Here is a 20380-nt window from a genome sequence, read left to right as displayed (position 1 = left end):
TGTATGCTAGTAGGGTTTAATATATAGACTCCGTATGAAAGTAATAAAGTAGCCCGCACATGGTAGTTTAGAAAATGCAAATTTGGACCCGTATAAAAGTTAGAAAGTTGGCAAAATAGGTTGTTTGTGTAAAAAGCCATTTTTTGGGAGACTTAGGGCCTTAATGTATTTAAATTGTAGAAATAAATTTCATGCTTGAAAACAAATCACATAAATAATTAAAAATATGAGGGCTTATGTCTCCAAAAAAATAAAGTACAAGGACTTCAATATTCTTTTTGAAAATTAAAAGTCTTTTTGCCTCATTTAAAAATATTAAGAGCCTAATTGTCAAAAAAAAAACAGCTTGGGTGAAATTTTACTCTCGATTTTGCTTTATTTGAAACTAATATTTTAGCAATTTATGTGAATAAACATGAACAATTTTACAATGTTTAAATATAGAGTTTATTATAGGAAACTTTAAAAATAAGGTATCAATTTGAAACAATGAATAAGAATTTGGTATTCTCTATGCTATTTATCTGTAATACCAACAAACATATTTATTTAAAACTTTATTAAATATGAAAGTTCATATTAGATGAAATTCATAAACTTTCATCTTTTATTTTACAACAGGATATAAAGATTCAAATTTAAAATCTGAACAATGCCTACAAGAGAAGCATTGTACACTTAGAGAACGTTACATATTATTAAATTAAATGGAAATGCTATTAGGAACTCCTCTTCCGGTGACACCAGGGTCAGAGAATGGCTTCAAGAGCTCGTAAGGAACAACTCCGGCTCCACTTCGATTTGTATTCTTCAAATCATTATTCTTCTCATCAATATCTGCTTCTAATTCCTTCAGTCTTGCACTAAACCTTTCATATGCAGTCTTAATGACATGATCAGCTTCCCATGATGGTTCCAATGTAGCTCCAAGGTACTCCTCCTCAGGTGAATGTCCTGATAGAACATCCAAAATAGCCATCACTTTCGTTGCTTGAATCTGTGATGGGAAACATTTTAACAAGGTGTACTCTGGTTTCTTCAGGAACAGGTCAAATTCCTCCTCTGATGGATCCTCAGTTGGCATATTTGTTCTAGCCATTGTTGGCCTATTGGGAAAGTATCCAGCAAACACATATTGCCCAAAGTTAACTGCTGCATGATGACCTGAAGTCACCCAAATAATGGTGGTTAGAACATGGATGAGGTCTTCTTGGCTGTTCAAAACAGGCCACCATGGTTCGTCTTTCTTGTCTCCGTGACCTTTGGTTCGGACTTCTTCCCAAAATCCCTGGAGCTCATGGTCAGATTTTACTTTGCTTGCTTCTGGGTAGTAATAGTTCACATAATCAGTGACCCACTGCTTAATTGCATCCCAGAGCTCTAAACCATCATTTGCAAATGGATAATCTTCAATTGTTAGCTTCAGACCATGTTTTGCTGTTGGATCTTCGACTGCCATTCCCCTGAAATAATCAAAATAATTAGTTACCTTTCATGAAGCATAACATAGTATTAAAGTATTAATCCATTGGATTAAATGTAATACCTTCTAATCAAATCAGCTGGCAATGCTTCGGTGTCAAAACGCCAGAGCTTGTCATAAGCAGCAGAGCTAAGCTCGATGGAATACTTGCCAGGATTGAATGTAGTTTCAATAATTCCACCTGCATTTATGAGTAGTCCTCGAGCAAGGGCATTGATTTCCATTGTGTATCGGAAATGAGGACTCAGCAGCCTGTAAACTGGGTGCATTTCACTAAGTTGTCTATTAGCTGCGATTATGTATGGCTCTACACAAGCATGAGTCCTCAACCTGAGAAAACAAAAAAAATCAAAGTTTTTACATCATAGGTTAGGACTAAGAATGTGAAAAAATTGAAGGATCACTTGACCGTAGTTATAGTGTTAACTAACACCTACCAATGCGAGACAAGCTGGTGGATGCCAGAGTCATGAGCTAAAACATGCGCTTTCGCAAGCCTCCATAGCCAACAACTTGTAGCATCAAAGCCTGGTGTAAATACTTGCCTCCATTGTGGTTTGTCATCGATTTTAGGACGTGTTAACTCAATAGCAACCGGCCTTAATGAACACTCATCGACAAGGAAGAACAGTGTGCGAGAGCCATAAAATGTTGTACCCTCAAGCTCTCTGACTTTACCCACATATGGTAACAGCAAATCATGGTAATCCAATACAAATAGCCTCTTTTGCTTCAATGCCTACATAATTCAGCAATAGCAATGTCATGAATCTATTAATAGTCTTGAATATTGTGATAGTATATAAAGGAAATGGAATACTATAGTTGACAAGTGTTCTTAAAATATTAATAAAATATATAATTTTAAAAAATTAATAGAATTGGCTAACTTGTTCACTTCTATTAATGGCCAACATTTGAAATGCTAGTTTTAGATTAAAATAAATTATTTCGTTCGAGGTATAACTCGATTGATGCTATCTTAAACAATCTCTAATCGTTTTGTGAGAAACTTATAGTTCAATAATTATTTTATAACTTTTTACAGTTCGGTGACCGTTTTGTTAAAAATTTATAGTTCAGTGACCTTAAAAATATTTAATCTGACAACTTGGTATCGTATAAATACCTCTTCAACAGTCATGAAGCCTCTGATTTCTTTTTCAATTATTTCTTTCGTGATTGCAGACTCAGCTGGTCCGTAAATTTCAGGGTCAAGTTTACTCTTCAGCGGCCATTCCTGTGATATGAATAAAAATAAATTAGTGGCAGAGTACTTTCTAATTCTTTAAGCAAATATTTCTTTAAGAGAGTCTTACAGTAACTAATTCAATGCCCATTGGGTTAAGACCAGCAAGCGTTTGACGTGAAAATTCTTCATCTCTGAACCAAGAAAATTTGTCTCCTGCAAGATTAAAAAAATCATATATAAGAAATTTTACATGGTTATAAAAAAATTAAGTTTTAATCTCGGTTATGGACATATATAAGTGAGAGAGAAGCATACTGTCAAACAACTCAGGAGTCTCGAAAAGAAGGATTTCGTTTCCGGTGTCCTTAACAGCTTTTACGGTTCGTGGTAAAAGTGTTTGGAGATACCAAGGTTTTTCGGTGTCTTTAGGCAATTCGATTCCTTCGTTAAACAATGTGTCGATAGCCGTGAAGTACGGAAATCCACGTTCTTTATCAACAAGTGCACTCTCTATTATTGGCACCAGTCCATGCAACACAGATTTGATTGTGTTTATGCCAAATGATGCTTGCTTTAGTTCAGAAAATGACTCGTCTCTTGGAATATATATGTCGAGGCTTCTTGATTCTGATAATGGTTCTGCATCAACATCAACATAACATTACTATTTAACAGTCAAAATTTGATAAGGTTGGGCTGTAAACGAAAAAAATCAAAAAAGTTTATCTTTCTTAATAAATATGTCTAGTTTACTAAAATTGAAATGTGTTTTATCAAAACTAGGCTAAAAGTAGGGTTTTCGAAAGATTGAGATATAAATAGAAAAAGTCGAAAAAATGAATATTTTTGAGCGATTAGGCCATTCACATTTTAAAAAATTTAACATATCAACCATGTAATCCAGGTTAAGATCTTATTTTTACCTTTTCTTTTCAAATATACGAGTAAAATCAGAATATGTTACTAAAAGGAAACGTAATTACGTATCATCTTATACGACAATACCTGTTTTGGTGCGGGGGCGCCCTGTTCTACAACGTCGGGGGTATGGATGTTCTTTACCACCAAGAACAGGTCTTTTCGTTTCGGAATCATAGTCAGGATTACCAAGATCATTATATGTATCATAGTCATAAATCCTGTCAAATGATTGTCTCTCCCCTTGTCCATTTCCTCTTAAATTTTCCAATTCTTCTTCCCTTAGCCTCCTCAATCCATCTGGTGTCTCTGATGGTAAATATGACTGTTTCATAAGTCATCACAACACACACATATATATTAGATTCATGTGTTACATTTAAGCTATGGACTAACTAAGTTAATAAAGTGTCAAATCAGTCCTTCTAGTTTTTGATTTAGTCTGTTGCACCCAAAGCTCTTACTTTTTTATCAGTCTTTTATGAGGTGAATACATTAAAGTTTTAGCCTAGACCATGAAACATGAATCATTAGATTCGAGATGCAATATTACAATTTTATTTATATTTAAAAAAATTATTTGGTGAAATTGCCCCTACTTGTCCTTCTGTAATAAGATAAGAGCCATTTTGGTCAACACATTTGTATCTCATAATTAAATATATTTCATTTAATTATTTATTATCAAATGGATTTAAAAAAGAAAAAATCAAATCATATCAAATAGATCTAAATCAAGATGAGATAATCAAATTTGGCTCCATTTACCTAAAATTATAAATTTTTGGATCGATTTAAAATTACAATATAAAATTAGATCTAGTAATTAAATCCTGCCACATACATAAGTTATGAATGAAAAATTGCATAAAAGAAAATGATGCCAAACTAAGACAAATAATTGCTAGATTTTTTTTATTTTCTTTATATTAACCATTATAAAAAGGACAAAATAGATTGGAAAAAGTGTGAAGAAGGACCTTATTGTTGAAAAAAATTCTCTTGGTGGGATTATCATGCTTGGAATGAACCCATGAATTGCAAGAAATGGTAAGAGGCCCTTTAGGAAATCCTTCAAGAACTATGTTATCAATGAATAGTTCTTTGAACCGTTGATTCTCAATAAGTACAGCTCCAACCTCACCAAAATCTTCTGGAACTGTAAATTTTGCTTCTAATTTCACTTCACCAATCTTCTGGATTCCTATCTGAACATGAGCGTATGACTTCACCGTCTCCTTCTCCAGTCCGGTCTCTGTAAACACCACGGTTCAACCGGTTAAATATACACCTATTTATGTGGTACATTTTTGAATTAAAAAATTTACGGTTATTGATCTATCCACTTTTAACAAAATAGTTACCAACATCTTAATTGTAATATTTAATTCGACTAATATGTTTTAAAACCAGATGGTTATCTGCTCATTTTAATTCAAAGTATGTATGTATTTGTTCGTTTTGATCTTGGTATGTATGATGGCATGAAAAGGTCGAAAAGAGAAAAAAAAAAACATTTACAACAACATAAGCAAAAATTTATATAAATGAATGGATAAGTCTCTCTTTTTAAAAAATATGTTAGTTGGATTGGATTGTATAAATATTAATTGGGTTGGATTGTCAAAATATTACAAATGAAATATCGATAGTTATATTTTGTTAAAAGTTTATTATTCCATAACTGCGAAAAAATGTAACCATATATTTTTTATTCAAAACTGTTAGAACAAAAAAATTTAAAGAAAAAATGTAACCATATTTTTTTTTTTATTCAAAACTGTTAGAACTAAAATATTTAAAGAAGAATCAAACTAGAATCGGCCGACCCGATTTAGTTCTTAAAATACTGCTACTATGTATACATAAAGCAATAAACTAACATTTGGTGATTTTTGCACAGAGAATACATGTGTAGTTATGATATATATGTTCGTTGTCTCCTAGCATGCAAGGTCCATTATTGCGGGATTATTTTATTATTTAAATTTCTCTATCATAAAAATTTTATCATACAAATAAATAAATAAATAAATAAAGTCCATCCTCTATCTTTTCCTAAAAGATAGAAAACATTATTATTTTTAATGTTTTAAAATAGAGTTAATTATACATAAAATCATGACATTTGCGCCAAATTTTAAAAATAACATAATATTTGAAACGTGTCAATTATAGACACCACCTTTCATTTTTTTTTAAATAACATCGGCGATTTTTAGTGGCATTTTTGCTGACGTGACATGACACGTGGCAGACCCATCGGCTGTCCAAGTCAGCAAAATTTCACCAAAAAATATGCTCATGGTGAAATTGAAAAAAATAAAAGATAATGTCTATAATTGATACGTTTTAAAGGTAAAGTTATTTTTGAAACTTAATGCAAAGGTCATGATTTTATATGTAATGAATCTTTTAAAATATAAAAAGTGTTGTTAATTTTAGTATTAGTTGAAGTCAAAATTATTCAAATATCATTATAAACCTTATCATATAATCATTAAATTGACATCTTCACTTTTATTATTTAAATATATACTTGACAAAATGATTAAAACCATAAATATAAAAAAAAATTGCATATGAAAAAAATGACCATAGGGGTAAATACTTACTGGGATCAAGCTCAGCACTAACAAGCTCCAAAAGAAGACTTTTACCAATAACATCAGTCAACTGATCAAGAGGCTGAGTTACACCAACACTAGAAATGAGACCACCAACAGTTAACTTAACGGTAACTGTGGCGTTAACGACAGTTTTATTAGTTACTGCTGATATAGCCTTATCAAGAAGACTGGCACGTACACTAAACCGTCTATTCTGTTGCTTTTTAGGGTTACATTTTTGTTGCTTAAAAGTAGGCACTGAAACAGCCTTTTCTCCATGGATGAAAGGTCTTGGTGGAAGAAGAGAGAAGGCTTTTGTTGAATTTAGCTTCTGAATTTGACAACTTAACATTTTTAAGTTTCTCTAAAAAAACTTAAAAAAATTTAAGAAGTTTATGATAATGAAGAGGAGAAGGCTAGAAGGTTGTATTTTTATCGAATGGAGATGCATGTATTTATAGCACCAGGATGAGGGACATATATGTCAATTTGAAAAGTATTGTGTGTAAACGTTTTTATTTAGCTTTCATTGATTGATCTATATCTTTATTATTGTGGGGTCATTTTCAATCTTTATTATTTTGAAAAATATATTATTCTATAAAGAACTGTTGGACATTTATCATTATATATTTTAGACAAAAATATTTAGATATTTAGAATTGGCCTAATGTCTTAAAAAAACCCTGACTTTTCATCCCCTTTTCAATCCTATCATGACGTTGCAAATCAATCAATTTTACCTTATTTTGTATTTTTTTTCATTTCAATTGTACCCTAAAACATAAAATTGACCTTATTTTATTTGGAAAAAACTCTCTAAATTGATCTTTTTTGTATTAGATTAACTTTTTATATTAAATTAACCATTTTTGAAGAATTCTTTTGAATTTTTGTCAAATAAATAAAGGTCAATTTTATGTTTTAGGTTACAATTAAAATGAAAAAATATAAAATGGAGTAAAATTGATAAATTTTCAACGTCAATGTAGGATTAACAAGGGGATGAAAGGTCGGGATTTTTTTAAGGCATTAAGCCTTTAGAATTTTAATTTTTTTTATTTTAATATTTCTTAAAAACAATTTGAACATTCAGGGCCTGTTGATTTTGCAAATTGGAACAATTATATTCAAGTTCTATATTGTATTTAATCTTCACATTTTTTTAAATGTTATTAAAATTTCATTAATGATTATTTTATATAATTGGTTTTTTTCAGTTTAAAAATGATTATATGAGTTTCCATAGGGATTATATAGCCAAAATAGATTTAAATTGAGAGTTGGCTATATTTATTTCAATTCTCAAAATTAACAGATTATAATGTCCATATTATATTCATCAACAAAAAAACTGTTCATATTATATTTTATATATTTGATAAAATGGTCAAAATGATAAATTTAAAAAATTAGTTTACCTATATATTATATTATATTATGAATTAATTTATTGTAAAAATAAGTAATATAACAACATTATATGTTACTTTTATTAATATATTCTCGTTTATATATATTTTACAAGATCTGAATAAATGCTCGATCAGATTTGCAACAACCATTGAAATTACTCTCACAAATCGGGGTTTTTGATATTTGGGTGCCTCAAAGGCACCCAAATTTCCAATTCAGTGCCTCTTTCGGAATTAATTCCCAAAGAGTGCCTGGTCCCACTCGTTCCGCATTCTAGGAATGCGGAACGGATGGGGTTCCGCATTCCTAGAATGCGGAACAAGGGCAGTGATAGGAGTATTTTACTCCTATAATTAGGGTCGATTTTACTCGGTTTTCATCATGTGTAGTATTGTTTTTATACATTATTTGGCGTTTTTACGTTTAATAGTGTTTGTTAGTGTTTCAGTGGAAATTAGGTGAAAACGACTATTTGGGGCAAATTTATGGTGGATTGCGTGTACGAGTAAAAGCGTAGCTTGCGGACGAAGAAATTGAAGTGTCACGAACGAGATTGAGCAAAAATAGGTTGTTCCCGTTCGAAACAAAGGTTTCCCGAACGGGAACCATGCAGAATGAGCATGAGTCTCGAACGAGAAGGCCTTGTCTCGTTCGGGACTCAAGAAGAAATCAACATCTCAAAGCTTTCGGTTTACGTTTTTTCGAACGTGAATAAGGCTCCCGTTCGGGAACCATGTTAAAATTGGGCATGTCACGAACGGGACTATGGTTTCCCGAACGGGAAAGAAGGAAATTACGCGTGCAGCAGACTTTGAATTGGACTGAAATTCCTCCTCAAATTACAATTACAATTCCTATTACAAATTGATTTGTAATACGAATTAGAAGACTCCAGAACTTCTCCTACTATATAAAGACCTTGTACTAGACTCAATTTAAGATGTAGAATAGATTAGACATTAGATTAGAGTAGTTATAATTTAGTTTTTATTAAATAGCTTTTAGTTTAGTTTTTTTTCCAGCAGTTTATAAGTAGTTTATAATTAGTTTCTGCAAGACGATTATTGAAGATTTCAAGCTTAATCAAGACGATTCTTTCCGAAATTGACAACTCCGGTATTTATTGTTTAATTATGCTTTCTTCTTCATCATCCTTCTTGTTTTGTTTCAGTTTTAATATGTGTAACTAAAACCCTTGTTCGAGGGTTGATATGAACTTATAAATTGGTAATTACTTGGATTAGATGGATTAGTGTTAATTCGTGTCTTAATTATTAATCTTATTGCTTGGATTAAATTAGCTACTTAGTTCATGAGTTTGTGTTTAGTTAACTAATTGAGAGATTGTTAATTAAATAGACATAGATAATTAAGAACTTAAAGAAAAACGCCGTGAGAGCGGGTTGGAATTTAGGTAGTCGTTGAGTTTGCTTCATAATTATAATTTGATTATTTAATTCAGTTTTAATATCGTGAGAGCGAGTTAATAATTGGTTAGTTAATTAGGTTGTGATTTTATTCGGATCTTTGAGGCTTGAGAGGGCGGGATTCGGTGCTTTAGAATAGCTCGATTCGCGATAAAATCACTAAGAAATCCTATTCCATAATTTTACTTATTTATTTGGGATTATCAATCCTTGAACTTTTTAATCTTATTGTTTTTAATCATATTTTATTATTTGTTTTCAGTTTATATTAGTTTAGTTAGATTACAAAACCCTATTGATTTTTCTAGCTAGCCGATTAAAGAATATTTGAAATTAGTGATTAAGTCCATTGTCTCTGTGGGATCGATACTTGGTCTTCCAAGTTATATTACTTGAGCGATATCGTACACTTGCGATTATTTGCCAACAAGTTTTTGGCGCCGTTGCCGGGGACAATTGCGTATTTAATAAATTAAGAGTATTATATTTTTGATTGTGTTAGCTTTTATTTTCTGTTTTTTTTTTGTGTTTATTGAATTTTATGTGGGGTGTTCTTGTTTTTGGGTGTGCAGGAAATTTGATATTTGTTGGTTTTTCCTCAATTTGTTTTTGGTGTACCTATTTTGGAAAGAGTAATGGCATGGAATCAAAATTATATGCAGTACCAAAATTTTCAGTATAACTGTGAAATTTGTGGGGATTTTGGTCATACTCGAGCTGACTGTCATGTACTCTATCCAGATTGGAATGGACATGCCAACTATATGGGTGATCAATGGAAAGCTAGTGAAACTTATGGTTGGAACGATACTTGGGAGAACTTCAATGAAAATTTGAACTTTAATTCAAGTTATCACCCACATCAAAACGAATGGGATTTCAATTCCAACTTTGATAATGAACCACAACAATCACCGGATTTTCAGCAAAATTGGAATGTGGATGAAGGAAGCAAGATTGACGAATTCATTGAGGAAATGAGAACCGGTTTCCAAAATCAAGCCGCGGTCAACCACCGTCTTGAGACGCAAATTTCTCAATTGGCTATTTTGATTCAAAATATAGCTCAAGATGGTCTACCATCTACAACAGAATCAAATCTAAAAGAGCAAGTAAAAGTAATTGAGCTTCGAAGCGGAAAATCACTTGACAGTCCATATGTTACGAAGGTGGTTCAAATGGACGATGTGCCGATCAATAGTGACGATGAGATGGCTGAAACTCCATATGTCAATGCTTTAGTTGGACATCATCCAATAAAGGTACATGTAGAGGTCGAAAAAGAACAGTGTGAGGATGGCGAACTTGAAACTCCGATTTTCCACCCAGTTACAACACCCATGAGCTTAAATAATGAAAGTGGAGAGCAATTTGGTATTACGGTACTCTACAAGGAATTTAATAAAACCTTTGATTTTAAAGATCCATTCTTAGAAGGGTTTGATTCCGAGTATGATGGAAATAATACTAAATATATGAATATGCTTCATACTCCTCATGTTCCCTACTATAGAGTACAAGCATACTCTATATCATCCGAGTTTTATTTGAAGGAGCCAACAAGGAAAAAGAGGAAGAAGATGCTACCAAGACGGCTTCCTCATGTTAGGTTGTATTTTTAGCAACCTTACGCGAAGAGTCTAGCTTTAGACTCTAACTAAAGCGCACTTGGGAGGCAATCCCAAGAGGTATTATTTTCCTTTCATCTTACACTCATGTTTTTCAATTTTTTTTTATTATTTCATTACACTGAGGACATTGCATGAAATAGTGTGAGGATGGGGGAAAAACATATCGTTTAGTTAGGATTTTTATTTATTTATTATTGTTTGTTTATTTATGTTTTCTTAGGTTTAGTTTGTTTTTTTTAGTTTGTTTTTCTTGTGTTTTCATGCTTTAGTAGATTGTATTAGGGTGTTTTAGGATAGTCGTAGTTTTTTTACAATGCCTTGTATCGCTTTAAATCTTTGTCTTTCAATTATGAAAAAAAGTGTTAGTTGATTTGGTGTTATCTTTTAAATTTGTCAATTTTAGATTTTCCCAAATCAATGAATGTATAAACGCGACTTCTTAATTCGACAATTGATAAGTGATGCTTGCTTAATAACTTAATAATTCGTTGACATAATCCGATTAAACGAGGGTGAATTCAAAATTTAGACTTGTTCAAATCGTTGAAACATAATTGAATAACTTGATGCGGATTCATGACATGTCGATTGTTATTTGTATAGTCGTTTTTAAACTTTTGGCATAAGTAGCATAATTTTTATAGGAATTGAGTTCATGGCATAACACTACACACTTTTGAGAGTTTTGAGCTTAATTTCCTTGTTGTGAGTGTTGATTTCGTGTTTTATTCCTAGAACTTGCTCGGTGTCCGTTTAAAGTTACACGATTGAGTTTTCAACAATTAGATGATTATGGCAATTAGGTATAACCTTTCTTTTAGACCACTTAAATAGACTACCCTTTATCCCTTAGATTACACCAATTTGAGCCTTAAACCTTTTTATTGTTTTTACCGTATTTTACTCTTTACCGTTCTATGCTTTACCTCTTTTGTTTACCTTGTCGACTTAATATATTATTTGTTATGACTATGATGAATATAGGTGATTCGAAACTCAAGATTAGTGAAAAGAAAAAGTGAACTACATTGTGCTTAAAAAGATAAAGGTTGCGCCTTGAAAAAGATTGAAAAAAAAAGAGTTAAAAAATTTGCAAGTAATAGCTAAAAAGAAGAAAAAAATTCTGAGATTGCAAAAAGCAATGAGTAGAGCGTAATTCAAAAAGAAAAGAAAGTTATGAGTTCATATAAATGCAAAAGCAGAGTTAGATCAACCTAGAAGTTAATAGTAGTAATAAATAGTGTATTAAGTTGATAATTAGCCTTTATTTTATCATTTTTACTTACCCTTTACCTTAGCCACATTACAACCCCATAAAAGACCATATGATTTTTGTTGATTACCGAATCAAGTAGCGGAGTCCGGGACTATGAGCAAGCTTATGGTGAGTATTCATGTTTTCAATTGTGAGCTTTCTTTGTTATATACCCTACTTGTTGAAATATTGATGCCATTAGCTTAGTTTTTACTAAATTGTGCTATGATTTGCCTAAGTGAGAAATTGATTATTTTCCATGTCCCGCGAGTGATAGTGAAACTTGAAGTGTGATTCAATTTGACCTTGTACTAATGAGTTAGTAACCGTTGTTATATTGAATTATGTCATAAAATTATTATTGTTATTTGATTGCATCATTATTTAGTTGTCGGTTTTAGAAGGTTGTTTTTCATATTATTCATAGGGTCGGGGATTTCTTTGATTGATTTATTGTTAAGTTATATGCTAAGGATTTCTAACATATTTTGTAGAGTAAGATTTATTTCTTGCTTGAGGACAAGCAAAGGTTAAGTGTGAGGAGGTTTGATAGGAGTATTTTACTCCTATAATTAGGGTCGATTTTACTCGGTTTTCATCATGTGTAGTATTGTTTTTATACATTATTTGGCGTTTTTACGTTTAATAGTGTTTGTTAGTGTTTCAGTAGAAATTAGGTGAAAAACGACTATTTGGGGCAAATTTATGGTGGATTGCGTGTACGAGTAAAAGCGTAGCTTGCGGACGAAGAAATTGAAGTGTCACGAACGAGATTGAGCAAAAATAGGTTGTTCCCGTTCGAAACAAAGGTTTCCCGAACGGGAACCATGCAGAATGAGCATGAGTCTCGAACGAGAAGGCCTTGTCTCGTTCGGGACTCAAGAAGAAATCAACATCTCAAAGCTTTCGGTTTACGTTTTTTCGAACGTGAATAAGGCTCCCGTTCGGGAACCATGTTAAAATTGGGCATGTCACGAACGGGACTATGGTTTCCCGAACGGGAAAGAAGGAAATTACGCGTGCAGCAGACTTTGAATTGGACTGAAATTCCTCCTCAAATTACAATTACAATTCCTATTACAAATTGATTTGTAATACGAATTAGAAGACTCCAGAACTTCTCCTACTATATAAAGACCTTGTACTAGACTCAATTTAAGATGTAGAATAGATTAGACATTAGATTAGAGTAGTTATAATTTAGTTTTTATTAAATAGCTTTTAGTTTAGTTTTTTTTCCAGCAGTTTATAAGTAGTTTATAATTAGTTTCTGCAAGACGATTGTTGAAGATTATAAGCTTAATCAAGACGATTCTTTCCGAAATTGACAACTCCGGTATTTATTGTTTAATTATGCTTTCTTCTTCATCATCCTTCTTGTTTTGTTTCAGTTTTAATATGTGTAACTAAAACCCTTGTTCGAGGGTTGATATGAACTTATAAATTGGTAATTACTTGGATTGGATGGATTAGTGTTAATTCGTGTCTTAATTATTAATCTTATTGCTTGGATTAAATTAGCTACTTAGTTCATGAGTTTGTGTTTAGTTAACTAATTGAGAGATTGTTAATTAAATAGACATAGATAATTAAGAACTTAAAGAAAAACGCCGTGAGAGCGGGTTGGAATTTAGGTAGTCGTTGAGTTTGCTTCATAATTATAATTTGATTATTTAATTCAGTTTTAATATCGGGAGAGCGAGTTAATAATTGGTTAGTTAATTAGGTTGTGATTTTATTCGGATCTTTGAGGCTTGAGAGGGCGGGATTCGGTGCTTTAGAATAGCTCGATTCGTGATAAAATCACTAAGAAATCCTATTCCATAATTTTACTTATTTATTTGGGATTATCAATCCTTGAACTTTTTAATCTTATTGTTTTTAATCATATTTTATTATTTGTTTTCAGTTTATATTAGTTTAGTTAGATTACAAAACCCTATTGATTTTTCTAGCTAGCCGATTAAAGAATATTTGAAATTAGTGATTAAGTCCATTGTCTCTGTGGGATCGATACTTGGTCTTCCAAGTTATATTACTTGAGCGATATCGTACACTTGCGATTATTTGCCAACAGGCAGCAGCTGATTAACAAAGTTAATCAGCTGCTTAAGCACGTTCCGCATTCTAGGAATGCGGAACGTGCTTCCCCAATGATTGGGGAGACAGTTTTGTCTCCCCAATCATTGGGACTGCAATGATTGGGCATTTAGTGCCCAATCATTGCTGAACTTTTAAAAAAAAACAAATTTTATTTAATTTTTTTTATAAACACTATAAATTAAATACAATGTTATCAAACGATATATTAAAAATCGATTTAAATGCTTGTTTGATTTAAGTACTAATTTTAACAAATTGAAAATATCTGGGTACCGGAGCCAACTACCGCATGTAGGTCACTTAATTTGTATCTCTGAGCCTTGGTTTTGCATATATAACTTAGTCTCTAAAATAAACACACCTCATTCACTCTCATTACAGAACAACAAACTGATTTTGAGTTTCCGAATGGATTCTTGTCCTTTAAGAGACGACGGAAGGCCGATGTTCAAATCAAAAATACCCCGTTTTTTCAAGATTATTCTTGACGACGCCCTTCGTGATGGCAAGCTTGTAAGTCCTTTTACCTTTTTTTAATCAATTTTTTGATCTGCATAACTTATAAGAAGAAGATAGACTTTCTAACTTCACCATGAACATATAAATTTCTACGTATATGCACAGTATATTCCAAGAAAATTTGTCAGACTCTACGGAAACAATCTGCCAAGTTCAGTAGTCCTCAAGGTTCCAAGTGGTGCAAAATGGAAACTAGATTTAGTGAAATCTGACGGTGAGATTTGGTTCCAGAAGGGTTGGCAAGACTTTGTCAACTTTTACTCTATAGCTTATCGGTCATTTCTAGTCGACCACTTTCAGTGTTTTATTTTTTCTTTTATTTATTTAATGAAGGTTCAATAGAAAATCGTTTATTAATTTATATCGATTTCTAAAATTATATCATTTGTTAATAATAATTTAAAATCGTTATTAATTCATATCGTTTATTAATATTATTTTTTTAAAAATTATTTATTAATTTTTTTTGGCAATGATTGGCCCAATCATTTGCATCTCCCCAATGATTGGGGAGACAAAAGTGCTCCCCAATCATTGGGGAGAAGCAACGTTCCGCATTCCTACAATGCGGAACGTTGCTAAGCAGCTGATTAAGCAATTAATCAGCTGCTTAAATCGTTCCGCATTGTAGGAATGCGGAACGCCACGTGTTCCGCATTCCTACAATGCGGAACGCGTGGGACCAGGCACCTTTTTGGAATTAAATTCCAAAGAGGCACACAACTGGAATTTTTATTGCCTATGAGGCACAGGAATATCAAAAACCCCACAAATCGAGACATTTATTGAAAGCTTGACCATGAATTTCATAATTCTGGCCGAATATTCTTTTGTTCTTAATTGATAGGACATTTTGGCACCGTTTTGAAATTTATAAATTTATTAAATTTATGGATTTGAAATTCATAAACTATAAAATTTATAAATTTAAATATTTTAATTGAACATAAAATTCATTGATCTATAAAAATATAAAATAATTAAATTAAATTTATTATTATAAAAAATGAAGTATCTCAACTTTTCCATCTAATAGAGGCAGGGTTCAAAGATGAAGAATTTAAAAATTTCTCAACTCTAACTCTTTATCCTTCCAAATGATAATTTTTTTGTTAAAAATTATGGATTTTTATCATCCAAAAATTCTCAATTCACACGGTTTTATCATCTCTACTGTTCCAAAATATAAATCACTATCTATATTTAGTAAATAATTTAAAGATTGAAAATCTTATTTGTCCTTAACAAATATGTATTGTTATTTCCACATGAATTCATTGCTTTATATTTTAATAATAGAGGCAAAAATAAAAAAGGACAAAGGATTAATTTACCCCTCATCTTTGCATATAATATGAAAACAAACTTTTTTATAGAAAAATTGGTCAAAAAACCTTAGCTTTGTCACTTTGGATCATTTAAACCCGTAAGCAGTTGCATGTCCATGTGTGATAGAAACCCAGCATTAAAATCATGAAAAAGGTTTAAAATAATCTTAATGATTACACAATTTCCAAGTTGATATTTAATAATTTTAAAATTTTAATCATGATCCTCATATTTTTGAAATCTAAAATCTAAACCCATCATTTAGACGGAGTTGGAATTAATATCTGTTACATTTATATATTCAACCAATAAACTGACATGAATTTAAAAATTTTCAATTTGAAAATAATGTGGCAATAAAATTAAAAGATTAATATATAGTTATATCAATCTATAAAACAAACATAGGTACATTTTTGCACTTTATCCTTTTCACTTTCTTCCTCATAGATCCATCATCACAAACAGAGTCCCTTAAAGCTCTGATTATCTAAATTTCTAAAATCAAATATCCAGAGCAAGGCCAGCAACATAAAGGACAAATCTAAACTGTGGAAAGGGAAATTAACATGGATTTGGTGTTTGACCATACAAACAATGATTTTATTATAAATACTAACGGGGTTGGTCCAAGGGATAAGCGGCTTGATATCGCTTAAATAAGGTTTCGGGTTTGAGTCTTGTGAACGCAGAAAATTTCCACTGACATACTCACCCACTATCTCAGGTGAGCGACATAAGTCGGATCCGGATTAGCTATAACGAAGTCTTGGAAACTGAATGGGCAACTGAAAAAAAGATCGTATAAATAAAAATGTAAACAAAGACAACTTAAGAAGCTTATCAGAACTAAAATAAAGAAAAAAAACATGGTGCATTGTTAAAGACATAATATTTTAGGCCAAATGACTAAAAAAGGCCAAATCTTTTATTAAAATTTTATAAAGGTTCAAATCTTTCAATTTTATCTAATTTGTCCTAAAATGAATGATTTCGTTTCAATTATATCCAACTACACAATTTTGCTTATACGGTGCTGATGTGTGGCATTGCCACATCAGCGCCACGTATGCGCCACATGAACAAAATTATATAATTGGACATTATTGAAACAAAATCACGCGTTTATGGACAAATTGGATAAAATTGAAAAGTTTGGACTTTCATGAAATTTGCATAAAAGGTTTGGTCTTTTTTAGTTATTTGGCCATACTTTTATGGATGTCCTTATTTTACTGAGGAAAAAACGCATTCAGGGTTTATCAAGATCCGACCGTCCACATGTTAATCATTTGTTCAATAAAGACTAGTTCTAATACTATCTAGAATATTTAAAAAGGAATAAAATTAGAAGAATAAACAGAAAAATAATTTAAACCAATTGCAGACATCTTCTTTATGGATAAGTAAAAAGTGATAAGAGATTGAAACGTCCAGTGATAATTTTTTTAAAAATTCATCCCGGTGACGAGTTTGTGGTCTGTTTGTTTGGATTCAAACAGGTTAGATCCATGCGCAATTATAAATTTGGAGGATTGAAATGTGATTAGCCGTGAATAACCTATAAAAATTTAAAGAGACTGTGATATAAGTTTGAGAAATTGGACTAATTGCAATATTAAAAAGTTTATGTGTCAATTTGTAAGTTTGACGGATTAAATTGACCATATCCAAATCCTTAGAGTCCTAGAAGCCCTTTCTAACAATTTCGGACACCAAAATAAATTTTTAACCTTCTTTTGTTTAGCATGTATAAATTACGAATTTAATTAAGAGAAAATTGGAAAACACTCAACTTTCTAAAATAATAGTTACATCAGTAAAGAAAAAATAGAGAAAGTACCTCACCTTTTTAGCACTTTTATTTTTTTACTCTAAGGTCTTTTTTTATTATAGTAATACTTATTTTTCATTATTTTTTACTCTAAGCATTTTATTTTTACTATAACAAGTGTATCTCTTTTTTTTTTAATATTTTTTCTTCTCTCTCTTCGTCTTCTCCTCTTTTTCTTCTTCTCTATTTTCTTGTTCCTTCTCATCTATTTTTCTTCTTCTTTTTTTATCATTCCGCCTCCGTTCCTTAAACAATCTGTCATCTCTCAGCCATCGCTTCGTCTTCGCGCTGCTGTCGATTCGTTGTTCTTCCATATTTAATTTTATTGATTTTTTTTCTTAACTCTTGGTGATTATTATGATTTATTTTAACTTTCAGATCTAAAATAATTGTTCTTGAATTTTTTCAGTTTAAGATCTAAAAATCTGCATTAAAACGATTTTATGATGAAAAAAACGATTTTCTGCAGAAAACAGTGCCTGATTATCATATCGATATCACTATGACGTTATCATATCAGTATCATAACACTGTAGAGAAAACAAATTCTGTCAAGAAAATTGCTCGATTATCATTTCAGTATTATTAACATTAGCATCTTTGTATGATAATTATTATATCAATATCATAACATTATACGATTATGATAATAGTGATACATTCATGATAATAGTGTGATACAGTTATGATAATAGATAAATAACGTTATGATAACATTATGATAATAGTATGATAAATTTTATGGTATTAATATGATACCCTTTGATAATAATATTATAAGATTATGATAAATTGTTATGATATAGTTATGATAAAGTACGTTATGACATTGTTATGATAATATATTGTTATGATAAAATACGTCATGATAATGTTATGATAATATTTTATGATAATGTTATGATAAAGTATATTATGATAATGTTATATGATAATGTTTATAAAAACAGGTTATGATAATAGTATGATAATGTTAAAGATAATAATATGATAAAGTACGTATCATAATTTTTACAGAATCATTATGATACTGAGATGATAACGTCACTGACAGTTATATTATGACAGAGTAAAATTATAATTATTTTAATACCCAGAGTAAAAACATAAATCTGGAAAAACATGAGGTGTTTTTTGTAATTTTTTCTTATCAAGGTAAAATGTGATTTTTTTTTAATTTTTTAGGTGTAAATCTCTCTTTAATTAATTAAATATTTAAGATAGATGTCAAAACTAATTCCAATCCTAATTAGACTTCTAAACTAATCATTCCACACATTTGAACAATTCTTATTCATCTTTAACACTCATTAACAGACTTCTTATCTAACTTAGACTCTAAGTAGCACTAATCCTAATCTAACATCTATAAATAGGACATTAGCACACCTAAATCAAGGTGGCCCGCATAACTCCCAAAAAAGCATAAACAAACCCTAAAAAACCCTAGTATATCCAAACCACCAAACACACACACACATATCAGACGATCAAACAAGTTAGAGACACTTCAGTCAATCAAGAACGCACTGCTACACATCGATCCTAAGCTGGGTTCCACATCCGGATTGTCAAAAAAATGAGCCAAGGACTCAGAACAATACTTTTGAGGATCCAAATCTTCTTTCCATCACTTTTTTCTGTTTTTAATTTAGAATTGCTAAATTCGATATCTTAGATTGCATGTTTAGGTAGTACGTTTTGTCATGAAATACCATAAACTGTATTCTTGTCATAACTGATGCGTTTTTAAGATTTGACATGATTGCCATGAAATTTACTTGGAAACATGCTGATAGGTTGTTTTTGAATATTTTAATTAATATATATCAAAAGTGTTCGATTCTGATGCTTAAAACATATGCTTATAGCATAAATTATCATGATTGTCATGTTCTTAGTTATTTTTCCATGATTTCCATGAAATCAGCTTAGAAATATGTATTTAGGTGTTTAATTCAATTTTAAACATTATATTTCGATTCCAGTATGTTCCAGTGTGTTTTTGGTGCGTTTTGATCCGATTTTTAGCGTTTTTACATGAAACCTGATCCAAAAACGACCAACTCCGCGAGCTGAGTATGATGGCGCCGCCGCCACTCCTACTGATGCTTCCAAATGCAATTTGAATCTTATTTTTGTGTTTCTGAGTTCGTTTAAACTCGAAATTGGGCCCCGTTTGAGCCCATAGACATGTACTTTTCTAACCGAATCTAGATTCTGATCACACAGACAGACAGATGGATAGGCGAGTGTCAAACACTCCGGTTCTTCAAGGTTAAAAGTATCTCTAACCTTCTATGTATATCAATTCTATATGGACATGTTTAAATTTTTTATTGCTTTGAATGTATGTCCAAATCCAACATTTAATAGGCTTAATAACTTAACCACATTAAATTAGCTCCAAATTCAGCAAATCACCTAGAAGTCTTAGGATTGCCATGAAAAAGTAAATAGTGAATGTATAGATATTCAAGATTACCACATCAAAAACAATCTCACTTAGACATCCGGTTTAGACTTTGTACATGCAAAATAACTAAGACCACCTATGTTTGCTACATGATAGAAACCTCGGGATTAGATGCTTGTTTATGAGTATTTGTTACATGCCTCACATGCCAGTCTAAATCGAGTTATATGCGCGTCACACATGATTTA

General features: G+C 31.3%; 2 protein-coding genes across 2 annotated transcripts; one reads left to right on the top strand and one right to left on the bottom strand.

Moving 5' to 3' along the window:
* Nucleotides 1–542: 542 nt before the first annotated feature.
* On the bottom strand, nucleotides 543–6635 carry LOC126660674 (linoleate 13S-lipoxygenase 2-1, chloroplastic-like). The gene is made up of 9 exons (XM_050354281.1): nucleotides 6209–6635; nucleotides 4574–4848; nucleotides 3681–3918; nucleotides 2991–3314; nucleotides 2803–2888; nucleotides 2613–2723; nucleotides 1921–2222; nucleotides 1547–1813; nucleotides 543–1463 (listed from the first exon to the last, which is right to left on the bottom strand). The coding sequence occupies exons 1-9, from the start codon at nucleotides 6552–6554 to the stop codon at nucleotides 704–706; spliced, it is 2709 nt and encodes a 902-aa protein (XP_050210238.1). The 5' UTR covers nucleotides 6555–6635; the 3' UTR covers nucleotides 543–703.
* A 7385-nt stretch (nucleotides 6636–14020) lies between these two features.
* On the top strand, nucleotides 14021–15038 carry LOC130014936 (B3 domain-containing transcription factor VRN1-like). The gene is made up of 2 exons (XM_056104075.1): nucleotides 14021–14547; nucleotides 14659–15038. The coding sequence occupies exons 1-2, from the start codon at nucleotides 14443–14445 to the stop codon at nucleotides 14893–14895; spliced, it is 342 nt and encodes a 113-aa protein (XP_055960050.1). The 5' UTR covers nucleotides 14021–14442; the 3' UTR covers nucleotides 14896–15038.
* The last annotated feature ends 5342 nt before the right edge of the window (nucleotides 15039–20380 follow it).

This window comes from Mercurialis annua, linkage group LG8 (genome assembly GCF_937616625.2).
Source record: "Mercurialis annua linkage group LG8, ddMerAnnu1.2, whole genome shotgun sequence".
Lineage (NCBI taxonomy): Eukaryota > Viridiplantae > Streptophyta > Magnoliopsida > Malpighiales > Euphorbiaceae > Mercurialis > Mercurialis annua.
Note: the sequence above shows the minus strand (reverse complement) of the source record. Positions and strands in the feature narration are given on the sequence as shown.